Source organism: Eleginops maclovinus, chromosome 3, assembly GCF_036324505.1.
Source record: "Eleginops maclovinus isolate JMC-PN-2008 ecotype Puerto Natales chromosome 3, JC_Emac_rtc_rv5, whole genome shotgun sequence".
Lineage (NCBI taxonomy): Eukaryota > Metazoa > Chordata > Actinopteri > Perciformes > Eleginopidae > Eleginops > Eleginops maclovinus.
The window spans coordinates 20,974,054-20,995,638 of NC_086351.1; the positions used below are offsets into that span (position 1 = coordinate 20,974,054).

At 38.9% G+C, this 21,585-nt stretch overlaps 1 protein-coding gene across 2 annotated transcripts; it reads left to right on the top strand.

Moving 5' to 3' along the window:
- Positions 1-520: 520 nt before the first annotated feature.
- On the top strand, positions 521-18,826 carry faxcb (failed axon connections homolog, metaxin like GST domain containing b). 2 transcript variants are annotated; one of them, XM_063878634.1, is made up of 7 exons: positions 521-770; positions 2,336-2,457; positions 6,831-6,966; positions 7,176-7,372; positions 11,531-11,748; positions 14,840-14,956; positions 15,481-18,826. In XM_063878634.1, the coding sequence occupies exons 1-7, from the start codon at positions 735-737 to the stop codon at positions 15,798-15,800; spliced, it is 1,146 nt and encodes a 381-aa protein (XP_063734704.1). In that variant the 5' UTR covers positions 521-734; the 3' UTR covers positions 15,801-18,826. The 2 variants fall into 2 exon arrangements, with proteins under 2 accessions (XP_063734704.1, XP_063734702.1); XM_063878632.1 differs by lacking the exon at positions 521-770 and having other exon boundaries at positions 2,016-2,457.
- The last annotated feature ends 2,759 nt before the right edge of the window (positions 18,827-21,585 follow it).

Consider the following 21,585-nt stretch of genomic DNA (forward strand, 5'->3'; position numbering starts at 1 on the left):
TTCTTCAAATTATTTGAGTAATGTTATTGTATTTTAAATAATTCTGGTGTAGTAAAAAAACATAATTGTTAAAGGATGAAGAATGATATGAGAAAATAATCAGAATAATACTTAATGAAAATAATAGTTATTAATACACTCCTCCATCAACTAAAACAGTATAATCCTGCATGTACATTTATGCAGAAGCATTTCTAATCTTATGAAATCTAATGGTACCACAGCCACAGCAAACCTTATCCTGACCACCTGAGATTGTTGAATTTAATTTCTTTATTGTCACATTACACTGTTGCATTAGTACTTTTACTGAATAATCTGATTACTTCCTCCACCACTGTTAGTGCCTTCAGGGTGCTCTTATTCCCACAAAATGGATCTGTACAATAACACATTCTCCTGCTGTAATGCGCGTCCCCTAAATCCGCGGGAGTGCGCACCTAACTTGCAGTAGCCATGGCTACAGTGAGGGATTTAAGTGCACCACTACTCATTAAATACACACCGTCAGTTCATCCTGTTCTAGAAACCTATCGACCTAAACACATTGTCACCTGCTGACCAGGAGCAGACGGGGTTTAATTTGGCAACAGGATGTTTTATCTGTGACCCAAGCTGTTGTAAGCTCCTCCAGGATCTGTGCGGAAATCGTCTTTTCTGGAAGTTTTCCCCAACACCTCTCGGAATGTTCCACAAACAGATTCAAAGAACGTCAGGTGGATTTCTCCCTCAAGATGAATATCTTCCTACACTTCCGAAGTTTTTCGAGAGTGAGTATACTTTTCTTTTGATATAATTCCGATAAAAAGATGTTTACTTTTCTTTTTTTTAATGAAAAGGCAGTCTATTAAACTACGTTCATATCAGAGAGCTAACAAATGGATTTTTTGTACTTATATGTGTATAGTGAGGTTACTTCTTTTATAGCTGTTTTTATTCTTAAAGGTAAACAAACAAAGTATACCAACTGTAGGTGAAGAAGCCAATGGTAACTTGAGTAAGCTGTTACATACACAGTTTAATTTCTAATACAAATCTAAATTACTTGTCGTCATAAGTGTTAGCCAATAGGCGCTGTGTGTTCCTCAGGATAGGCACTGGTTTCACTGGGATGCAGGACTCGTCAGGGCGCGGTGTCTCCCCTCTGGAACAGACAATAGGCCGGCTGCGTCAAGCTGCCAGAGTTTGGCACGTTAACACCGGATGTTTCCCGAGTTCACCTCGAAAATAAGTGTTAGGAGATCACAGCAATTCTTTTACTCAAACCACAAGCCCCTGTTAACCCTTTATTTGGATGCGTTCACCTGTTGTGGTAATTGTTACCTCAAAAAATAATCATATCACTTCCACTTACCAACTATTTCCAGAACTGCCAATAATTGTAATAGTTTTACAACAAAAATGTAATCAACCACATTGGGTAATCAGTCGAGTTATTTTCCAAACAAAATGTCCAAAGATGTTCTGGTTCCAGCTTCTCAAATCAGGGTTCTGCTGTATTGTACAGGATATGCTGTACTAAATATATTTTGGTATCGGATTGTTGGTCAGAATAAAAAAGCTCTTTAACTGATGTGTCAATTTTAGCTTGACGTAAAAGGGAGAAGTACATTGCAAATGAATTGATTATTTATTAGTTGAAGTAACAACAGAAAAGATCACTGTAAAAGTGAGAGAATGAGGAGGCTATATGCTGGAATCCTATAGTGGTATATGATGAATAGTACAGAAAATGTCCCTTTACAGTAGGCCAAAAATACCTAGAAAAAACTCATTTACAAATAACAATAAATATAATACATTATTACTTAACTATTAAATATACACAATAATGACTAACAATTGGAGTCAATACTTGTATAACTTGGCCTGGAAAATGGCTACAGAACATTGTACAAATCATCAAAGTTGTTACACAGTTCCAATTTACTTTTATTTTGAAAGTCGTAACCGGAAGTCAAGGTGCTGCATTTCCCATTAGTTTGATAATGTTCTCCCAAACCTGCAAGGGAAAGCGGTCTGGGTGCGGAGCATCATCCTAGGGGAGGGCGAGCCGACATGTTTACTCCTCCTAATATTCTGGAGAACTATTAACCACCGCCGTCATGCCGTAGAAAACCCGCCGGGCGTTTGGATGAAGCCTAACGGGGACCACAGCGTGGAGGAAGCGGGGTGGCTCTAACCGAGGGAGTGGAGGATGTACTGGGCTGCTGGCTTCGCCTCTTCCCGGCCGTGTGTGGTTGAACTCGGGCGGAATCACAGCCTGCCGCTCGGGCTGTGCGGCTTCGAGCAGCAGCAGTCCTTATATGGCTGTATCATTGCATTCCCCTTACAGGACTACGGGGGCATTATGTCGGCTCTGGGCTCGGACTCCTGGTGGAAAAAGACCCTGTACATTACCGGGGGGGCCCTGCTGGCTGCTGCAGCCTATTTACTGCATGAGCTGCTCGCCATCAGGTAAGCAGCACCATCACTTCCTATTATTTAACCTGCTCACAGTGACTGATCGGTGTCATTGGAATGGGTTTAGATATATACTGTGAGTGGATATTATGGGAGTCCTTCCATTGGATGTTATGTCTGCAGATCTCGCGGTAGATGCTGAGGTTCCAGCCACTGTTTCCTCCACCCAAGGACACGACACGGTGGAGAGAGAACAAATCAAATAAATAAAAAATGAGTCATACGTCGGCTCATGTGCCACAAGCACCTGAGCATGAACTCTGCGTGAGATTTACGTACAAATATTTTTGTCCAAACATCCACATCCTTATAATAATGTTGGATGAATGATCTGAGGGATGGATGAAAGTGATTATCTCTATTCATAGTGCAGGGAATGCTTGCCTGTCAATGGGGGGATTACTTTTGGGAGTAAGTACATCCTGTCACAGTGGCCTGGTAGTGTCTCTCCTTTCACTCTCTCTCTCCCCCAATACCCCCCCCCCCCATGATAATCTGTGTAACCTTGCATTTCGTGTACAAACGCTGCTGTCTTATCACGTGCAGGCTGCCTCCTGGCAGCATCATCTGCTCCTAACATGTGATGTACTGTTGGTACAGGCACAGACACATCTAATGTAGCCTCCATGAGACAGACTTTATGTCTTTAAGTGGCCCTTCAAGGAGATTTCAGGACCATATTTATATTGACAGAACATACAATAGGACAGATGAGGCGTAATAGTGGCGTGGATATGGAATGGTTTCAGCACCATGTATTAGTGGACAGCGACTTTGAATACTTCAGTCAGTTTCAGCACCTAAACTCAGTGTGTAAAGCGTGTGCATACTGTAGTTACAAGTTTATTAAGTACATCTTACTCAAGCAAAAGCAGTCTAATATAGCTGTGCAGTTAATGCCCCTTATGTTAAGGTTATAATGTTCTAATTTTGTCAAAACTGTTCCATAGAGCTTTTGGACCAAAATAATAGAAACACCTGCAAGTATACTTAAAATTGCACAGCATCACAAGTAAAGCAAAACATACCAAAAAGAACTCTAGAATCATTGGTAACCCATTCCTCGAATACGTAAATTACCATAAAGCAATGTTATAACACCAAAAAGGAAATATAGCCTACTCTTTGTTATATATGGTACCTGCAGTGTCAGATATAATGTTGCCACTAAATTCCAGGTATTTGCTCCATAAAACAGAATCAAGGGGTGCAAAACACTTTTGTTTATATGAATGCCTCCAAATGTTAAACATTGCAGGATCAGTTTTTTATTCAAAGCATCAATGGGTGAAATGATTTTTGATCGGTTGGATAGAGCACAGCAGTAAAGGCGCAGTTAGTTGGTATGTCAGTGGATTTATTGTCCTTTTCATCTTTTAAAAGCCTTTGGAGCGATGAGTTAGATGTTAGCTTATCCTGTTACAGTTCAGAGAGGATGGATTGAACTTTGTGGTCATTTAGAGTTTAGAGTGTTGCTGGATTGTATTGAGCTATAGCCGCATTTCTAGTGTTTTAACCAATCCATTTCACTGAGGGTAGTCTTATATTAGAAATATGTTTAACCCTCTGAATTATCAGGAAAAGCAGGTTTTATTGTATATTTTTTGATTTTATTATTTACTTAAGCTGGCAACTGACTTTCTGTTACTTATAATGAAAAAATCTTGCAAGAAGAGCTTTGGCCAGTGATAAAAGATATGCTAAACAGACTGAACATGCTCTGTCTGTCTGCCTGCACAATACTGGTAATGCCAGGATGCAATGTCTCCTCTTACCCTTTCCTCTGTGCAGCATACATAACATAACAGGAAGCTGTTGAGTGGAACTGATGATATATAATCTGTAGTTCCCCTTAATGATGTTCATCTTCTTACAAAGCTTTGTCATGTTTAGGCTAAGTGTTAAAGAAACGGTTGTAAACACATAAATAACGTTTCCGTGTTCAGGCCCTTTTTATGTCTCTCTTGATGGTAATTCCAACAAACAAACAGCAAATGCAACAAACAGGAAAGGGAACATGTGTTTGAGGTCCGAGGTGTTGTTCAGCTTTTATCAAATACTCTTTTTTTCATTTTAAACAAACAATTTCCTTTTAGATTTGAATCAAACATTACTTGCCAAATGTGTTTTTGTCCCTGTGATAATAGTACAGGGATACAGTGACAACCACGTGCGTATTGGCACAGTAGCTCCAGGGACGACAGGGAACACAGCCAGAGAAAAGAGCATTAGTAGCAGAGTTCATTATGGTTTGTGTTCAAATAGCAAGCATGAGGGATGGGAAACATCCAGCAGCATGTTTGCTCACAACTGGAGCCGTTTCATGACTAGTTTTGACAATAATTTCAGTGCTAAAAGAAGCCCCTAATGCTGCCCATCTCAGGTAGTATTACAGAAGATCAGTCTCAGTATATCACACATACTCAGCTTGGAAAGTTTTTCTAATTTGAAAGACGACCTACTCATAAAAAACAGCTGTTTTTTTGGGTTTGCAATTTACAATTAGTTGTTTGATCTACAGAGTGTCATTAAAATGGTAAAAAAAAACAAGGCATCCTGCTCAAATTTCATGTTTTATCCACAACTCTATGATATTTAGCCTACTGTCGTAGAACACTACTTAAGCCATAAAATATCTTAATTTAGATAAAGAGAATTAAGGTGGATTAAGATTATGTTGACTTTTGTTTCTATAATAATTACTCGAACGATCAGTCTGTTATCAAAATAGTTGAAGATTAATTACATTGTTAATATAATACCTTTGGTTTTTGGATAGGCCTGCATAAACATAAAGAGTAAACATAGGAAATCATGTACGTGACACAATGAGGGATACATCTTAAGTATTTGCTGAACTCCTAATGGCTGAGCATTTTCAGATTAGCATATTGGATTTATTTTATATAGAGTCCCTCCAGGAAGACACAATATAGGTCTGCTGCAAAAGCCACTGTTTGAAAGTTAATGAAGTTAAGCCTCTGCAGTCTCTGAAAATAAAGAAATGTGTGTTGCCGGGTGGTTGCTCAGGGACTCTGGGACGTACTGCTGTGTCATCACGCTATAATAAACTACAGAGGTGACCCTCTCCTCCCAGGATGCTTTGTTACCGCCTCAAACTGAACAGCAAGTTGGATATAGAGTTCTGGTTAGTGACCAAAAAACAACTTTACATGATGTTTATACTGTTAACTGTTTGAAATTCAACCTACCCTTGACTTCAGTACTCCATTTTTATGTATAACCTCTGTGTAATGTTAATTATAGCATCATTTATGCTGGAGGTTTTTTTTGCACTTTCTGTATTTAATATAGTTTATCAGTATATGTACTTACATCCACTTCTGGTAAGTTTCTTGGTGCCTTTCATTGGTTTGTACCTGTACTCAGAACAATAACAATAAAGGGAATTTAATCTAATCTAAGCTCTGAGAAATGAACTATCCTAGAAAGGATAACTCTCTACTGTCTTTTAAGTTTGTATCACTTCTCTAGTTCCTCTGGGTATTCAGCAGGGTTTACAATATCAAACAGATAGTGTTTTCCTCCCTGGAGAATCAGCCTTTTCCTGCAGAAAACAATCAATGAAAGCATGAAACAAGACTGAAACAGAGGGGAAAATCCATCAGAGCATCAAACACAGCTTTGTGAGGGAAATGCTATTTGAATTGTGCTTGCTGTCAATCAAATAATTCCTCAGTAGCAAACATGATTGCAACATTGGTTTGACAATGTATTTGGATTTCAGTTTATGTTTAATTAAATAGAGAAATGGGAGGCATTCACATGGTCTTTGGATGTGTTCTGTCTTGTTGTGTTCACAAGCTTTGAGTTGATGTGAAAAAAACATGGGCACTTAAAAGATGAGGCTATTTTATTGAGTTTTCCAGTATTGTTGACAACTACGAGACATAAATGTGTAGCAAAAGTTTGGCCTACTTTGTTTTCACTTGAAAATCCCACTCGGGAACAACATCTCTACAATTATTCCAACACAGAACAAAGGTTGTATCTCACAATGTTAACAAAAGCTACACTTACAAATTCATGTTTGCACCTCATGATTTGGATCCTCTAAGAAATCTCTTCTTTTGCCCATGCTTCACCCTTTGATAAGTTTCATGTAAAACAGGCCGGTTGTTTTTCAGAAATCATGCTTTAAGCAGACAACGTGGATACATTACCTTCATGTCGGAGGTTACAAGAACAAATTATATTAAGTATTTTTATATACAATATAATATAAATACAATTGTGTGTCATCTGCGTAACAGTGATATATAGTAGACATTGCAATCTGAACTAAGAACATCACCTTAAATACACTGTTGTCATTTATAGTCATTTATTGTTTCCTTCTTCTGTAGGAAAGAGCAGGAGTTGGACTCTAAAGACGCCATCATCCTCCATCAGTTCTCCAGGCCAAAGAACGGCGTTCCCAGCCTCTCACCCTTCTGCCTCAAAATAGAGACATACCTGCGCATGGTGGACCTGCCCTACCAGGTGAGGCTCAGCAGGAAGCATTATAAAAGGAGGAGACATTTCCCAGAGCTCACCAACTAACCACACAACTTTTCCCCCACGTTTGTTATTGAAATTCTCTTTTCCAGTTTTTTTTGGCCCTAATGGCTTCCCTAAATAACAAGCTAATTTTGTCAGGAAATGTTTGTCACATTTTAGATATTCTAATCTGATTCTGTATTTCTCTGCAGAACTACTTTGATGGGAAGCTGTCTCCGCAGGGTAAGATGCCGTGGATCGAGTACAACCACCAGCAGGCGTCAGGCTCAGAGTTCATCGTGGACTTCCTGGAGGAGATGCTGGGAGTCAACCTCAACGTAAACCTCACCCCTGAGGAGAGAGCCGTGTCTCGAGCTGTGACCAAAATGGTGGAGGAACACCTGTACTGGTAGGGGACTCGTATGTAGAGAAAATGTCATGATGGACAAGTGACAACTGAACATAAAAAAATATGATTCAAACTGCTTTTAAAGGCAAGTACAGGGACTCTTCTGTAATTTGATGATTGGCTGAATTAAATATAGAAACTGTATTTATATTTACATATTTATAAAATAATGCATATTTTAACACCTAAACCCTATGTTAATCAGTATCAGGAACTACCCACACCTGATCTCACTGAAAAATAACAATAGGACATTGATTTACATTTTTATTTATTTTTTTTAATTTATTACGTTATGTTTTTTATAAATACAGAAAATTCTACACTGAGATTTATTTTATATATTTATAAACATAACTAATGTTTTTATTGGTTGTCAATTGACGCAAACTCTAATAAAACAATTTTGTGTTTGACAAACAAAAAAGCAAAAAGGACCAAAAATAAGAAAAAAATAAAAAACACTCAAAGAAATTATAACACATATAAATCAAATAAAGACTAAATTAATATATACAAACATAATGGAAAATAGGTTTAAATTAAATAAATACTTACAAATAAAATAAAGACTCATTTACTATACACAAAAATATGTTTAAAAATATATACTTGTATAATATATATACTACTATACTATACTATACTATATAGTATACTAGTATAATATGAAAATATTCTTCGACATGGTGTGACCACACCTAATGACAATGACTGTAGGTGTTCAGATCGCGTAAAGGAGATTTAAAGCTTAGATTCAGTTTTATATTTACTTTTTAAACGTTATTCATGCAGCCTTGGATCCCAGGCTGTCTTTACCCTCAAGATCAGTTTTGTGTTGTCAGCCTTGCTTGCTGTGGTGAGTCACTTCTGAGCCTCAGGGTGAGAAGCTGCTGCTAGGAAATCGTTCATCATCCCTCCTTCCCCTCACAGGCTCCGTGTTTTCCATTACCTAAAAGCTCCATCCATCTTTCACTACACACACACACACTCACTGATCTTCATGGTTTGATCTGGTGTCATGTCTTCCATTCACCTCTATTTAATATTGCCGAAAACTGATAAGAAAGAGTGTGAATTGAGGTTATGACATGTGAAACCTCACTATATAATGTGTGAAATAGCCTATAGATGTGAAATAGCAACTCTTGTGTGATGTAAACATGGATTTAATTCAGCAAATCTTTAGAGGTCATGCATACATCCTCCTTGTCTGTCACCTCCATGCTCTTTTCTCTGGTCCTCCACCCGCCCTGTGTGCCCGCCATGTTTAGACCCACTTATAAACTTATTGATTGAATTATTTATGTCAGGAAAGGGCAATCTGGCAGCTTGGTTGCTCTCTGAAAGGCTAGCTTCTGGCCAGCAGCACCGAGTGTTAAGTCATACAGTACACACTCTGATCGATGCTGCTATAAAAATAAGATAACAGGAAACTGAAGGACTAGCATCTGCTGCCTCTGTGCTTTATACTCTGTCCACCATTGCTGTCTAAAGGGTAGTAAGGATCTTTTGAAGTGGGGTTGTATGAGGTATCGGTGAAACAGCAAATTGTATTTTAGCAGCCTAAAAGAAAAGTCAGCCAAAAAAAGTCAATATTAGTTTAAGTGTTTGCTATTTTTAGAATGTTTAGACCACTTAACCCCTGTCGGAAAGCCCTATTGGAGATATGATCTTTGCTCTTTTCAAAGGCACCAGACTCCATTGACATAAACAGTACTCTTACATCACAAAACAAAGAAGCTGCTGGTCCACCACTGATCACTTTGTTTGTGTTTTTGTGTGATGTTGGTATTTCAAATGGTTAGTTTAAAATACTGAAAAAGTACATTTAATGTACTGTTCGAGGCAGCGGAAGAATCAAACTACTGTTTTTGTCAATGAAGTCTGGTGGGACTTCAGTTCAATTTAAATTTGATACTGCAGAAATATTTCAAAGATAAAACGTATGTTCATGCTGTTTCTGCCGGATGTTTTAATGAATATGCAAATGTTAGCTAACATGTTCATCTACAACCTTGTATCGTGCTAGTATGTCATATATTTTGTACAGCTTCCACTATCATAGTGGCCAAAAAAGTCAACAGAGGACTAAATATGACAATTTTTATCCTCAACAATGAATAAAAACACAATAAATGAGCTTTTTTTCAAGCCTTTTATTATTTTAACTAAAAGATGCAAGACTGCAATCACTTCTGAGTCAGTGAAATGACTGATTTCTCAAATATCATCATCGTAGTCACAGCTTTAAGTAACATACTGACTGGAAATGAAAAGTGCAGTAAAGCAAACAAAAACTGACTGGCCACATCTTAATAAGATATTTGAATCTTCTAGAAGGGTTTTTCCTAATCTTGAAACAAAGGACATATCCTCCTGGGACAACAGATCAGGTAATGTAACAGGAAGTAATGTATGGCCCCTGGACGGTCACCAATCCCAGATGTAATGTAGGTCAGATGCTTAAATTCAATTTGCATCGAGCGACTTGTCATCCAGAGAGATCGAGAAGAGTGCAGACCAGAGGCAAACGCTGCTCCACAGTCTCATCACGGCTCAGGGGTCAGACACTACCGGCAGAATTACAACATAAAGCTCCGAGGCGTAAAGACGATCTGTGAGAGAAGATCAGTCTGTATTTCCTACGATGGTAGAGAGTGTGTAAGGATATAGCAGCTTAATCTTGTTAGTGTCTACAGGCACAGGCAGCTCGGGTGGAAAAACAAACAGAGCAGAGTCGACAATGAATGTACCACACATCAGAGACAGTTGCAGTAGATCTAACATTCAAACACTTTGTTGTCAATAGCTACAGCGTAGTTTTGGCAATGAAAATCTTTAAGGGGCCCTATCATGCTCATTTTCAGGTTCATATTTGTATTTTGTGCCTCTCCTGTGACATGTTTCCATGCTTTAATGTTCAAAAAGCTCTTTATTTTTCTCATACTGCCTGTGCTGCAGCACCTCTTTCCACCCTCTGTCTGACACCAGAGCCCAGTCTGCACTGATTGGTCAGCTGGACGGCTCTGTTGTGACTGGTCAACCGCTGAGAGATGTCCCGCCCCTTAACACACTACAGGAAAGAGAAACCCCCAAAAGCATAATAGGGGCTCTTTGAGTCTGAGGCTACTCCAGCAATGCAACGTACAATATACTTAAAGACATATAAAATGCAGAAATGAGTTAAGTAGATACACATGAAATAGAATAAGAAACACAATTTTAAAAGAAATACTTTACAGTGGAATCAGCTAAAATATATCATGCATATTATATAGATAAATACATATATATGTAGACTGTAAACACATGTATCTTTTCCTAACGTAAGTAGGTGAAAACACTTCATAGGCTTATGTGTATAATTGAGATGAAACAGCAGTCTCCTATTGGTGTCACAAATGAGGGATAAAATAAAGCAGAGCTAAAGAGGGATTTTAAGGAATCTGAGTTGGGCTTGTTTGATCTGTTGGGCTTGTTTGCACACAGAGACTGGATCTGTCTGTCTGCTGCTGTGAGACCGATCTCTTCCTTCCCTTTCATATTTTTAGATTTTAAACTCAAGCAACACAGACTCAGACTGACTCAACAAAGCAATGCAGCTTGAGGTTTTCCACTTCAAACCTGTGATGGGGTTTCTGGGATGCTTTCACTGTCACCGTTTCTTCTCTTACCAGCAGCCTGACAGTTTAAAGGTCTGAAATATATGATGTTGTCTCCCTGTGAGCTGTATAGCTGATGAATGGGAAGTGGTGGTGTACTTTATTGATTAGGACGAGGTTATTGTCAATAGATATAAAGCTTTCTTGATAGTAGGATATGGGATAAACCTTAAATAAGTCACTTCCGTTTTTTACAGAACCAGAATTTATAATAAGGACATGTTTGGCGGAGAGAATTGCATTTCCTCTTTTGCATAATTGAGGGAAGAAATCACATAGCAACTCATCCACTTTGTTACAAATAATGTGGGATGGACTCTCTACATCCATCTTCAAAAACAAAACATAATGCATGTGAGAACCTTTTTCTTTGGCTTTAGGATATGAGGGGGCAGATCTGTGATATAAAGTAGTTTGAGTCTCATCCATCCTCTGTCCGCTTAGGATACCAATGTGATGTAAACACCATGTTGTCTGCTGTGTGTTCTATCAGGACGATAGCCTACTGTCAGTGGGTGGACAACATAGAGGAAACGCAGAAGCTTCTGGCGATGACCGGCCCCCTGAGCGACACTCTGAAGTGGCTGCTGAGCCACATGAACGGCAGCATGGTGCGTAGGGAGATGTACGGCCATGGCATCGGACGCTTCTCTAAGGAGGAGGTCTACGTGCTGATGGAGAAGGACATGAGGACTCTGGCCACACTGTTAGGTAGGAAAAGGACCGTGTGTTTTGATTAGCATTCTTTGTGCCTATTACCACGTACATTAGTAAATGCACGAGAAGGGATTACCCCAACTCTGTTATGTAATTTGATAAAAGTGTGGCTTTTTTTTAAATCTGGGATAACAGAATTACATATTACAGCACACATCTGTAGCCGTTGGTACAGTTCTCTCTATAATCGGACTGGATGGTCATAGTATTCAGAAACTCAGTCTATTGGATAGTTGATGAGAAATTTGTCAACCTTTCCAGAACAGTTGTGTGTTGTTTATGTTATATTCAGGAGATCAGAATGAAATACAAGTGACAGAGGAAAGATAACATTAGTCACAGGATGTTTTATGGGAAGTAGACATCTTTATCAAGCTAATATATTACTGCATTGCTATGTCATAATGACCAAAGGAAAATTGTCAGATGATTATCGAAGTCTAATGTGAGCTAATGCAGCATCAGTATTAATGACTAAAAGGTACAGACAGTTTATGACAAAATATATATGCAATGAAAAGGCCCATTTTATAATATTAATAACTAATTAACATATATTTCCTGGAAATAATGCATTTACTTTCCTTGCAGATGAGGTATATCTTGTAGCGATGTTTGTGAAGATGATGAAGAAGTCTCTACCTTTTGTATATGATCAGATTTAATACACCACATAGACAAAATACCAATATTTGTTTCACTTTATCCAAACAAAACATCACTGTCTTTTCCTGTGTTTGTACTTAGTGAGGTATAGAAGAGATAAATAAACAGGAAAGTTCTGGATGTCAGCCACAGGGATAGGATATCAGTGCTCAGATGGAAACAAAGAGCCAGATGCTGGAAAGAAAAGTAATTTGCATCGATCTGTTTGTGCCATTTCAACAGAAGACCACTTGTTGTAAAACGGAAAGTTATTCTGTGAAAGCATCAGCATTAGCTTCTGTTTTAATGCTTTCCTGATTCATGAGTGTGAATCTTAAATGCTTAACTGCTGCGAAAAGTGTAGCTTTTCCAGTTTCATGATGAAAGGATTTTATTTTAAAGTGTATTTGTTGAACAAACAGGGAAGGAGAAGATAATAGATTTAGCATAAACCATATCTAAGGCCACACATGCCTAATATCAGATAAACCTGGCCATAGTGTTCTGTCTCTGTATTGTTAACATTCTTTACACGTTTACTTTAACAAAATGTATGATATATTTCAGTTTTGGGGGGGGTCATGTCTTGCTTTCTGAAGCACAGGAAGGTGATGCCTAACTATGGGTAGCCTAATTATATCTCCCTTTTTTTGCATTTTTTATGATTATGAAGAACTATTGTGAAGCAGCTCAACTAATATAAAGACATTTTGTTTTATACAGTAGGCTATATTTGAATAAACTATCCGCATATTGGTGGGATGGAACTACTATGAAAATAAAACCTTCTGAAATGCTTATGCTTACCACTAAACTACTGTTGTACCAGACTAGCTAATTTGAGTTAGCTAGTTAGCGAAGAGCTTAAAATAGTTTGCTAAAAGTAATGGATAGAATTAACAGTAAGCTAAGTGAGAATAATCTTTTGAAATAATTATCAAAAATTGATCATGTAACCTGCTGAAATATGTACCTAAAGTAAATGGATGAACATGCTGATTAGCTAGCTAAACATAATGATTGAACAACAGTTGAAAGGCTAGTTAGCTAAAGAAAATAAAAGGCTAGTTAGCTGAATAGAAAAAAATCTAGTAGCTTAAGAGAAGAAAAAAGCTAGTTGGCTAAAGAAAAGAAAAGGCTAGCAAAGAGTGGTTACATGCTGCTATTCCGACATACCTCTACTCCGACATTGACGTCTAATAGTCGGAGTAGCGCCATTTTCATATTTTTTTTAAACGTGCCACTACTCCGACAAAACGTTTTCCATTGTCGGAGTAGCGGCACTTTCAATTTCTTTCAAACATTCCGCCATTCCGACATGGTGCGTTGGGTCTGCATAGCTCCACTTAAGTGGACACGCAGGGCCCCCGTCCTCCCGAATCCACCGCCACTGCTCCTCCAAGTCTCTCCATCGTCATCCCATCAGCTCCGGTCTACAGCTCCGCAGAATTGGGAGCAGCCTCGATGGCTTGCATAGCTTTAACTTTCTTTGAGCGACTCCCTTGCAGATCGGATGCAGGGCGATCGGACAACAACGAAAATGAGTGCCAACCAGTCAGTGCATCCATTACAACAATAGGCTATATTATATTATACAAAATAAACTGAATATGTAAAAAAAAAAAAAAAGTACATGTTGAAAAGACACACAAACAAAAATGAAAGAAAGACGATGCCCCGACGCGCCTGGGTAGACTGTCGGAATGGCGGTACTAAAATTGTGTCGTAATAGGGGTATGTCGGAATAGAGGTTGCACCCTGCAAAGAGTAATGGAAAGACTGTTGAAATTATAAGCTAAAAATGTAATGCATACTGTTGATATAGTTAGCAAAAAAGTAAATGGATGAACAGAAATAGAAAGCTAAAAGTATAAATGGTTGAGTTTTTAGCTAGTTAGCTGCACCGTAGAAGTCCGTTTTTCTGCTCCGTCCTCTTTAAGTTTCCGCTGCCACCATGTTTCATTCTGCCCTGTCTCTACCCGACACAGAATGGACGATTAAAGCACATTCCAGTTTGCTTACACTGTTTATTTCAATCCATCACTGGCTCACAACATAGTATTTGCAACTCTGAACAGCTACCGTTCCTAGGTTGTCACACTCTAACATGTCTGTGTTGAAACAAACACTACATAACAATACTATTGTTACAGAGTTAGCTCAAAGTCAAAGAAGTTGACTTAGCTTAAAGTCATGGATAAATGGTTGAATGATCTAGCTTCTGCTACTGCAAATGTTAGTAGAAGTGACATTAAATTGTTACAAAATCAACAATCTATTTTGTTACTGACTGGTGCCAACCAAACACCTTTAGCTTTATTTCTATATACTTTTTTTTATTTTGAATCCTTACATTTTAGAGCAATGTTTATTTTAATTAAAAAACGACTCATTATTATGCTCCATAATTTCAAATGTTTCTGTATTCCTTCTCCCATAGGAGATAAAAAATACTTCATGGGTTCTAAGATGTCCACATTAGATGCTACAGTGTTTGGGCATCTAGCCCAGGCTATGTGGACTCTTCCTGGGACACGACCAGAGCAACTCATCAAAGGTCAGTGGATCCCTGTGATACTCTGCACATTGACTGTAAATACTGCTGCTTTGGTTTGATATTTATTATCAACCTGTTTTGCAGAATATAAGCTTCAAGATAAACATATATTATTTGCATATTTCCTCAGCGGTTTGTCATAGATGTAGTTGTCCGTTCCAGCCACTAGATGGCAGTGATATTCTACTGCAACGCAGTGATGCTGACAGGCTTTGATTGTTGCTCACATCTTGCACTGAGGAGGGAACACTTCGGTCTCTTATCTTTTCAGATAACAAAATCAGAGCTTGTATTGTCACAAATGAGGGTTCTTTGCTGTTGCTTTGATACATACTTTCTGATGAAAGCACTTATCATAAAAAGATAGCACATAATTATGCCTCTCAACGTATCCCAGATGTATTGTCTTCCTCTGTATCAGACTCAAAATGTCAGTACACGCCATGCAGTGATACTTCCTGCTGGTTTAACTGTATCTGTAAAAGCTTCTGAATATAAACCTGCTGTGTCTATTGTCCTTACAGGCGAGTTGATCAACCTGGCCATGTTTTGCGAGCGGATGCGGAGGAAGTTCTGGCCCGAGTGGTTTGTGGAGGTGGAGGATTTCTATTTTCAAGGAGAGAGTGAGAGCAGCGGCGGTGGCTCCCCTACAGGCCTGCTGGACTTTGGCCTCTTCTCCAGGACTAACACTCTTGACGACAGCGACGCCAGCAGCCACTCAGACGGACCCTCACACACGCATTCGCCCAAATCCGACCACTCACTCTTTGACTCAGACGTGGGCACGGGATCTGAAAATGACATTCAGCTTAAGGAAGAGCTAATTCCCGACCTTGAGGTTTGACCTGAGGGCGGTCGTGATTTGCTGACAGGATACGAGGATTGCGTTGGTTAGTTTTAAAAATCTTGACAGGTTGCCAGACTCTCACGGCTGAAGAAATTACTCTTCAACCTCTAATACCCAAAATAATGTACCTTCCTGATGGACCCCCTGGGTATTAATATGCAGTGCATACAAACTGAACCCCATAACACTAATAATGTATGCTTTGTCCCTTCCTATAACATCAGAACTGTCCCCGTGGTAGTTCCTCTTTGCCTTATTTGTCTCATCCTAAGACGCATAAGCTGGTTTGAACACAGAGGAAATGTCTCATCTAGTGAAAAGTGCGACGTCGACCGAGGAGCAGTGCATTCCTGACAGGTGGCACCTCACTTGCTTTGAAACGATGCAACTAATCACCACTCCGCCACGTGTCCTAACGCACAAACCCATTGAAACAGGTGGAGATCGATCATGATGCTGAAAGGAACAGCTGCCGTTAACCATCTGTGTGCTGGAGAGGAAACACAGATGAGTCCGTGCTGTATATTGATCCTTGTGTCTTTCCCTTTGTGCTACTGTATGTGGGAAGAAAACATGATCCCCATCAAACCACAACCTTAGTACCTTAGTAGTAGTCCGATGGAATAGAAACAAGAATGAAAAAGAAGCAGTTTTGTGCCTGTTTGATTTAATGGGTATTATCCTTATTTCTCTGATTTAGTTATTATTAGCTTGCATTTTTATGTTTGAGGAAATCCGATTAGTGATTTTAAATTATGTTTGAATTCAGTAAAATGCTGTAGTTGGTATATTTCATCACTAGATGGAGTCAGTAGTCAGCCTGTGTTTATTCTGGAACAACAAGGTCATTCCACCCTGCAAATAACACAGCAAAAATTCCTCCTACAGCCCAAAACTTTAATATTTCACTTATAATCCCTGTAAGCCTGCAGGTTAAATATGTATGCATACTTACAAATCAGCCTTAGTTCTTTCAGACTTAAGAAATGTGGGACTATAGTGTGCAGCAGTTTTTTCTTGTGATATAATTTGTTATCAGTGCCACTTTATTATTATTTCTATATGATCCAATGTGTCAAATATATATATTTTTTGTTAAACTTTGTTTTCTTATTGCTCTCAAAGAGAGACTTTATTTTGCACTAGTGGAAATTTATTTTCACCTTATTTTAATGGATCAATCTGTGGAGGTAGGCAGACCGTGTAAGACAATTGAATGGGAAATGTGTATAACAGCCGTACAGGACGCTGGGTGTCTGGATCATGATTGTGTAAGTGAGCTTACTGTGTGTGAATGTCAGGTGATAAAGTCTACGCCGAGACAGTCAGAATACCAAATCAACAGAACTGAACGTTGCTAGTCTAAAAACGAGCAAAAAGTGGGTATTTAATGGACCAAAATGTCTCTGGAAGCGTTTGCTTTTGTCTGTAAAGTGCTCGTGATGGCAATATGATTGCTGTAAAAAGAATGTGGTGCGTATAGAGTAGATGCAACTCAAGTTTAAAAGAGTCAATTCACCCAAATAACAAAAAAACATCCTTACTTAAAGCATTCATGCCATGCAGATAGTTTTGTTTGCATTTTTACACGTTTCAAGATCTACTGTATGTGTCTATAGGATTGCTGCCTCAACAATCTTTAAAAGTACAGCCTGTACAATTTAGTTGGTTAACTTTGCAACTATTTTATTTATCATTTAGGTACATTTTCTGTGCAAAAATTACAAAAATGTTATTCGCCTCTAATTTGAGGATTGAATACTATTTCCTTTTTTGTAATTAAAAGGTGGAGTTGAGTATTTATGTTCCAACTCCATTTTATTTAGATTAAACTGACATTGAATAGTTCCTATTATGCTTTTTGGAGGTTTCCCTTTCCTGTAATAGTTTTTGTGATTAAATGATCTTCAAAGGCTAAAATCTTAAAGTTACCTCCCAAACACTGCCCCCTGCCTGAAAAGCTAAAACATATTGATGTCACTATGTTACACTCGAGCTTCTATTGGCTAACACTCCAGCACATTTGTATGTGATTTGCTTAGGGGCGGGACATCTCTAAGCGGTTGACCAATCACAACAGAACAGCCAGCTAACCAATCAGAACAGACTGGGCTCTGGTTTTAGACAGAAATAGAAAATAAAGAGCTTTTTGAACATTAAAGCATGGAAACATGTCACAGTAGAGACACAAAGTACAAATATGAACCTGTAAATGAGAATTACAGGGCCCCCTTAAGTAACAGTTTCAATGGAGGACCTTTACTTTCAGTTGATTATTTTCTCTGTGGTTTATGTACTTAAACTGTATTATAAAATCTGAGTACTTCCTACATTACTGATGACTAGTTAGTGGAGCATTTATCTGCAAAAAAGGGAGATTCCTCAGGAGCTGGTGGAGGGCAAAAGCAATAGCAAAGAAATACAAGGATATAAATAATATATCATCAGGTGGCATTAGAATGAATGTTGCTCTGTGTCTGCTAGATGTTACTGTTTGCTAACAAGTTCTTTATGTGAATTTCAGAATAAGACTGTCTGCATGGCTAACAACTTGGGATAGTTTTTCTGCAGTTTGTGTGAACTGTGAATGAAAAGCCTGGTATATACAGTAGATAGGTGAGTTAGTGACGGAACACCAGAGATGGATATTTGGATTCCTTAGACAACGTTCTTCCATCAGGTCGACCCAACCCCTCCGGACTGTGCGATTTTCACTCGCCTCATCCAGTTGGGTCATCATATACAGTTGGACCACTTTAATCAAGCCATATTAAAAGTAAATGTCTTGTTATTGGATCATGTCATAGCATTACTGCTGGGGTAATGTAAATATTGTATGTGTGAGAAAGTGTACCATACTGTGTGTAGAGCTGACTGACTGATCAAACTACCTATGGCTGTGCAGTCATGAAGGACAAGAGCGCCTGGGTGATTTCAATAAAGAATAGCTGTGACAATTTTAAACAAGAGTTTAATTTGCATTCTTATTATGTGTCTCGGGTTAATAAAATGTGTTGATGTCAGCTTCGATGCCGCTTTATTGAGCTCTGCACTGTAGTTTAATAATCGTGATAGCCCACAGATCGTATTATATTGCCATATCTGACTGTATCTTATGTGTGTGTGTTTTCAATCAGGCTTACAACTCGCACTCATCGAGGTGCGGCGGGTTGCTGATTAAGACTCTGCCAGCTGCTGGAGGCGAGTCAAGAGGAGGAGAGAGGAGCAGCATGCGGAAAAGTTACAGGAGAATAAATGAGGGAAGGATAGGAGGAAGTTAAGCCAGGGCAAAGAGGCAAAACAAAATGTGATAGTAACCAATAGCAAGAGGAGAAGGAGGGATAAAGAGGAGGAGCAGGTGGTGGAGAGGAGAGAAGGGGTGAAGAGGCCAGCGCTGAGGAGTGAGGGAAGTCATCAGGGAGGAGAGAAGGAGCCGGATGAGTTTTTGGAGAGGAGACATGAGGACATAGGAGGCAGCAGAAGGGAAGGAGAGAAGTCGATGGAGAGGAGATAAAGCAAACAAGGAAAATAGGAGTTAGAGGAGAGGAGAGGAAGAGGCAGTAGGGCTTGGGGGCCTGGGGAGGAGAGGCTAGGGGGCCCGGGGAGGAGAAGCGAGGGCCACGGATCAGGAACCATGCTCCCACGGGACGGAGCAGGTGCAGGCTGCGAGCAAGGCCTTTGGGCCTGAAGGGGCTGCCAGAGCTTAAAACAATCTGCACTGCTCCTTTTTTAATTTGGCTCTGTGAACAGCCCACCCTCCACTCTGACTGTCTCTCTGCCTCTCTCTATGCTTAACAGATCAGCGATCCACAAAGAGGGGTAAACACACACAGAGCGAAATTAAAATCGGAACTCCCCTGGCACCGCAAAACAAATTAGAGCAAACAAATTACAGAGAGTCAACACACAAACAGTGGAGCATCTGTGGCTCTCTGGACTGCTGGAGCCGGTGGCTACCTCCCACACCACCACCACCACCTATGGTACATGCTCATAATAAACTCTGTGTCAATCCCAAACACTTTTAGTATATTCTTGTCAAATGACTGTGACTGTCTTATCACAACTGTCCTCCGTATGGTGTTGTTCTGGGCATAGTTTTCGTTTGCATGTTTAAAATCAGCGTCTGAAGGTTATAAGAGGCTTAGTGGTTGTTGGAGGTATGTTTGTGAGCATCTGTCCATCATGCATAAATATATTTACAATAGTCAGTGCAACTACAAAAACTCTTCAGCAGAGGATTTGAATCACATTGTGACTCACGTCAGACTTTACACATTTGATTTAAACAAAATCAAAAAAGTCTTGTTACTCACCAACACTTCACCTGGACTGTATTTCAAAAACTTGTCCCCCGAGCCCAAAGATTAATACATATGTTATTAAAAAGTATTCCACAAATTAATTAATTTCCCTTCTTTTCCTGAATCAAGTTAGCTGATTGCGTACAAAAGCAAAAACAAATGGCTGTATGTAAAAACATGTGGGTTTAAAATGTCATTTGTTTGTGTGAAGAGCAAAGTACGAGTTGTTCAGGACTCAAAACTCAATGCTTATGACTTAGGACTTGTCGGTTTTGATTTGAGTTGTGTTAAAGGATTATGCTAATGGTGCTTGGATGTAATTTTTGTTATAGGTTTGGCGATCATTTCTTTTATTTCTAATAACATTGTACACATCAAAAATCATTGCTTGGATCTGGGATCACAGTAACCTGCTTAACCCTCCTGTCATGTTCATTTCTCCCCCCTTACTCTGGTGTTCCTGGTCAAATTTGACGAATCTGTTTTAAATGCTCTTACATTAACATACAAAACATTTATCATCACCAAATTCTTTTTACCACCCCTTTAAGCTGTAAACAATGTCATAGACTACCGGTTTACATAAACAACTGCAGTGAATATACAAAAAATAGACACGTAAAATGTTTGCCTAGTTAACATTTTGTCGATTGTGAGTGTGTACTACACTGATGGATGAACTGATCTAGTGTTAAACATTCATTACTTATGGTGGTCATTTTTGACCGGGAACACCATATGTGGTACAAGATTTACTAATGCACTCAAAATTCAGTGAAAGAGGTGATCAGCAATGGTGTTTGTTCAAAGGCCTACTGTTGAACATATAGCAATGCCTTGAAGCGATCAAATCTAAAGAACATTATTTATGATTGGTGAAAGTTGGTCAGATTTAACCCGATCAAGACAGGAGGGTTGAAAGAACCAGACAAAAAAGACAAGCAAGGGCGATCAGAGAACCAATCAATCAATCAATCAATCAATCAATCAATCAATCAACCAATAAGCAACTGTGTTTGGAAGTAAGAAAGGAAGAGTGAGTATTAAAAAAATGCCTTCAACGCATAACTGCAAAAGAACACTGCACACAGAACCGCAGCTACGGTAGATCAAAGCTGAACTGGGAAGTCAGGTATTGGTTTTTCTAAGCATTGATTTCCTCTACCGAAAAAAGTGTGGCTAACCTGGTGGCTTGCCGACAACTTCTGTTTCTGTCCAGGTCAAACTTCTCTTTAGCAATGTTTCCAGATCGCAGCAATTACCTGCTACCTGTAATCCAATTGAAAATACAAATAACATTAATGGTTAGTGGAATGACACAACTACATATTCCAGTTCCAGTTCTTCTCTTTTGAAATTAATAAAATCTAAAGTATATAGTTAGTTTCTAAAAAACATTATACATTTAATCAATGTATTGCATCTGGTTTTTTTTCTTCTGTGTGTGAGCTCAGTTGGTGTTGGCTGCAGCCCTCTCC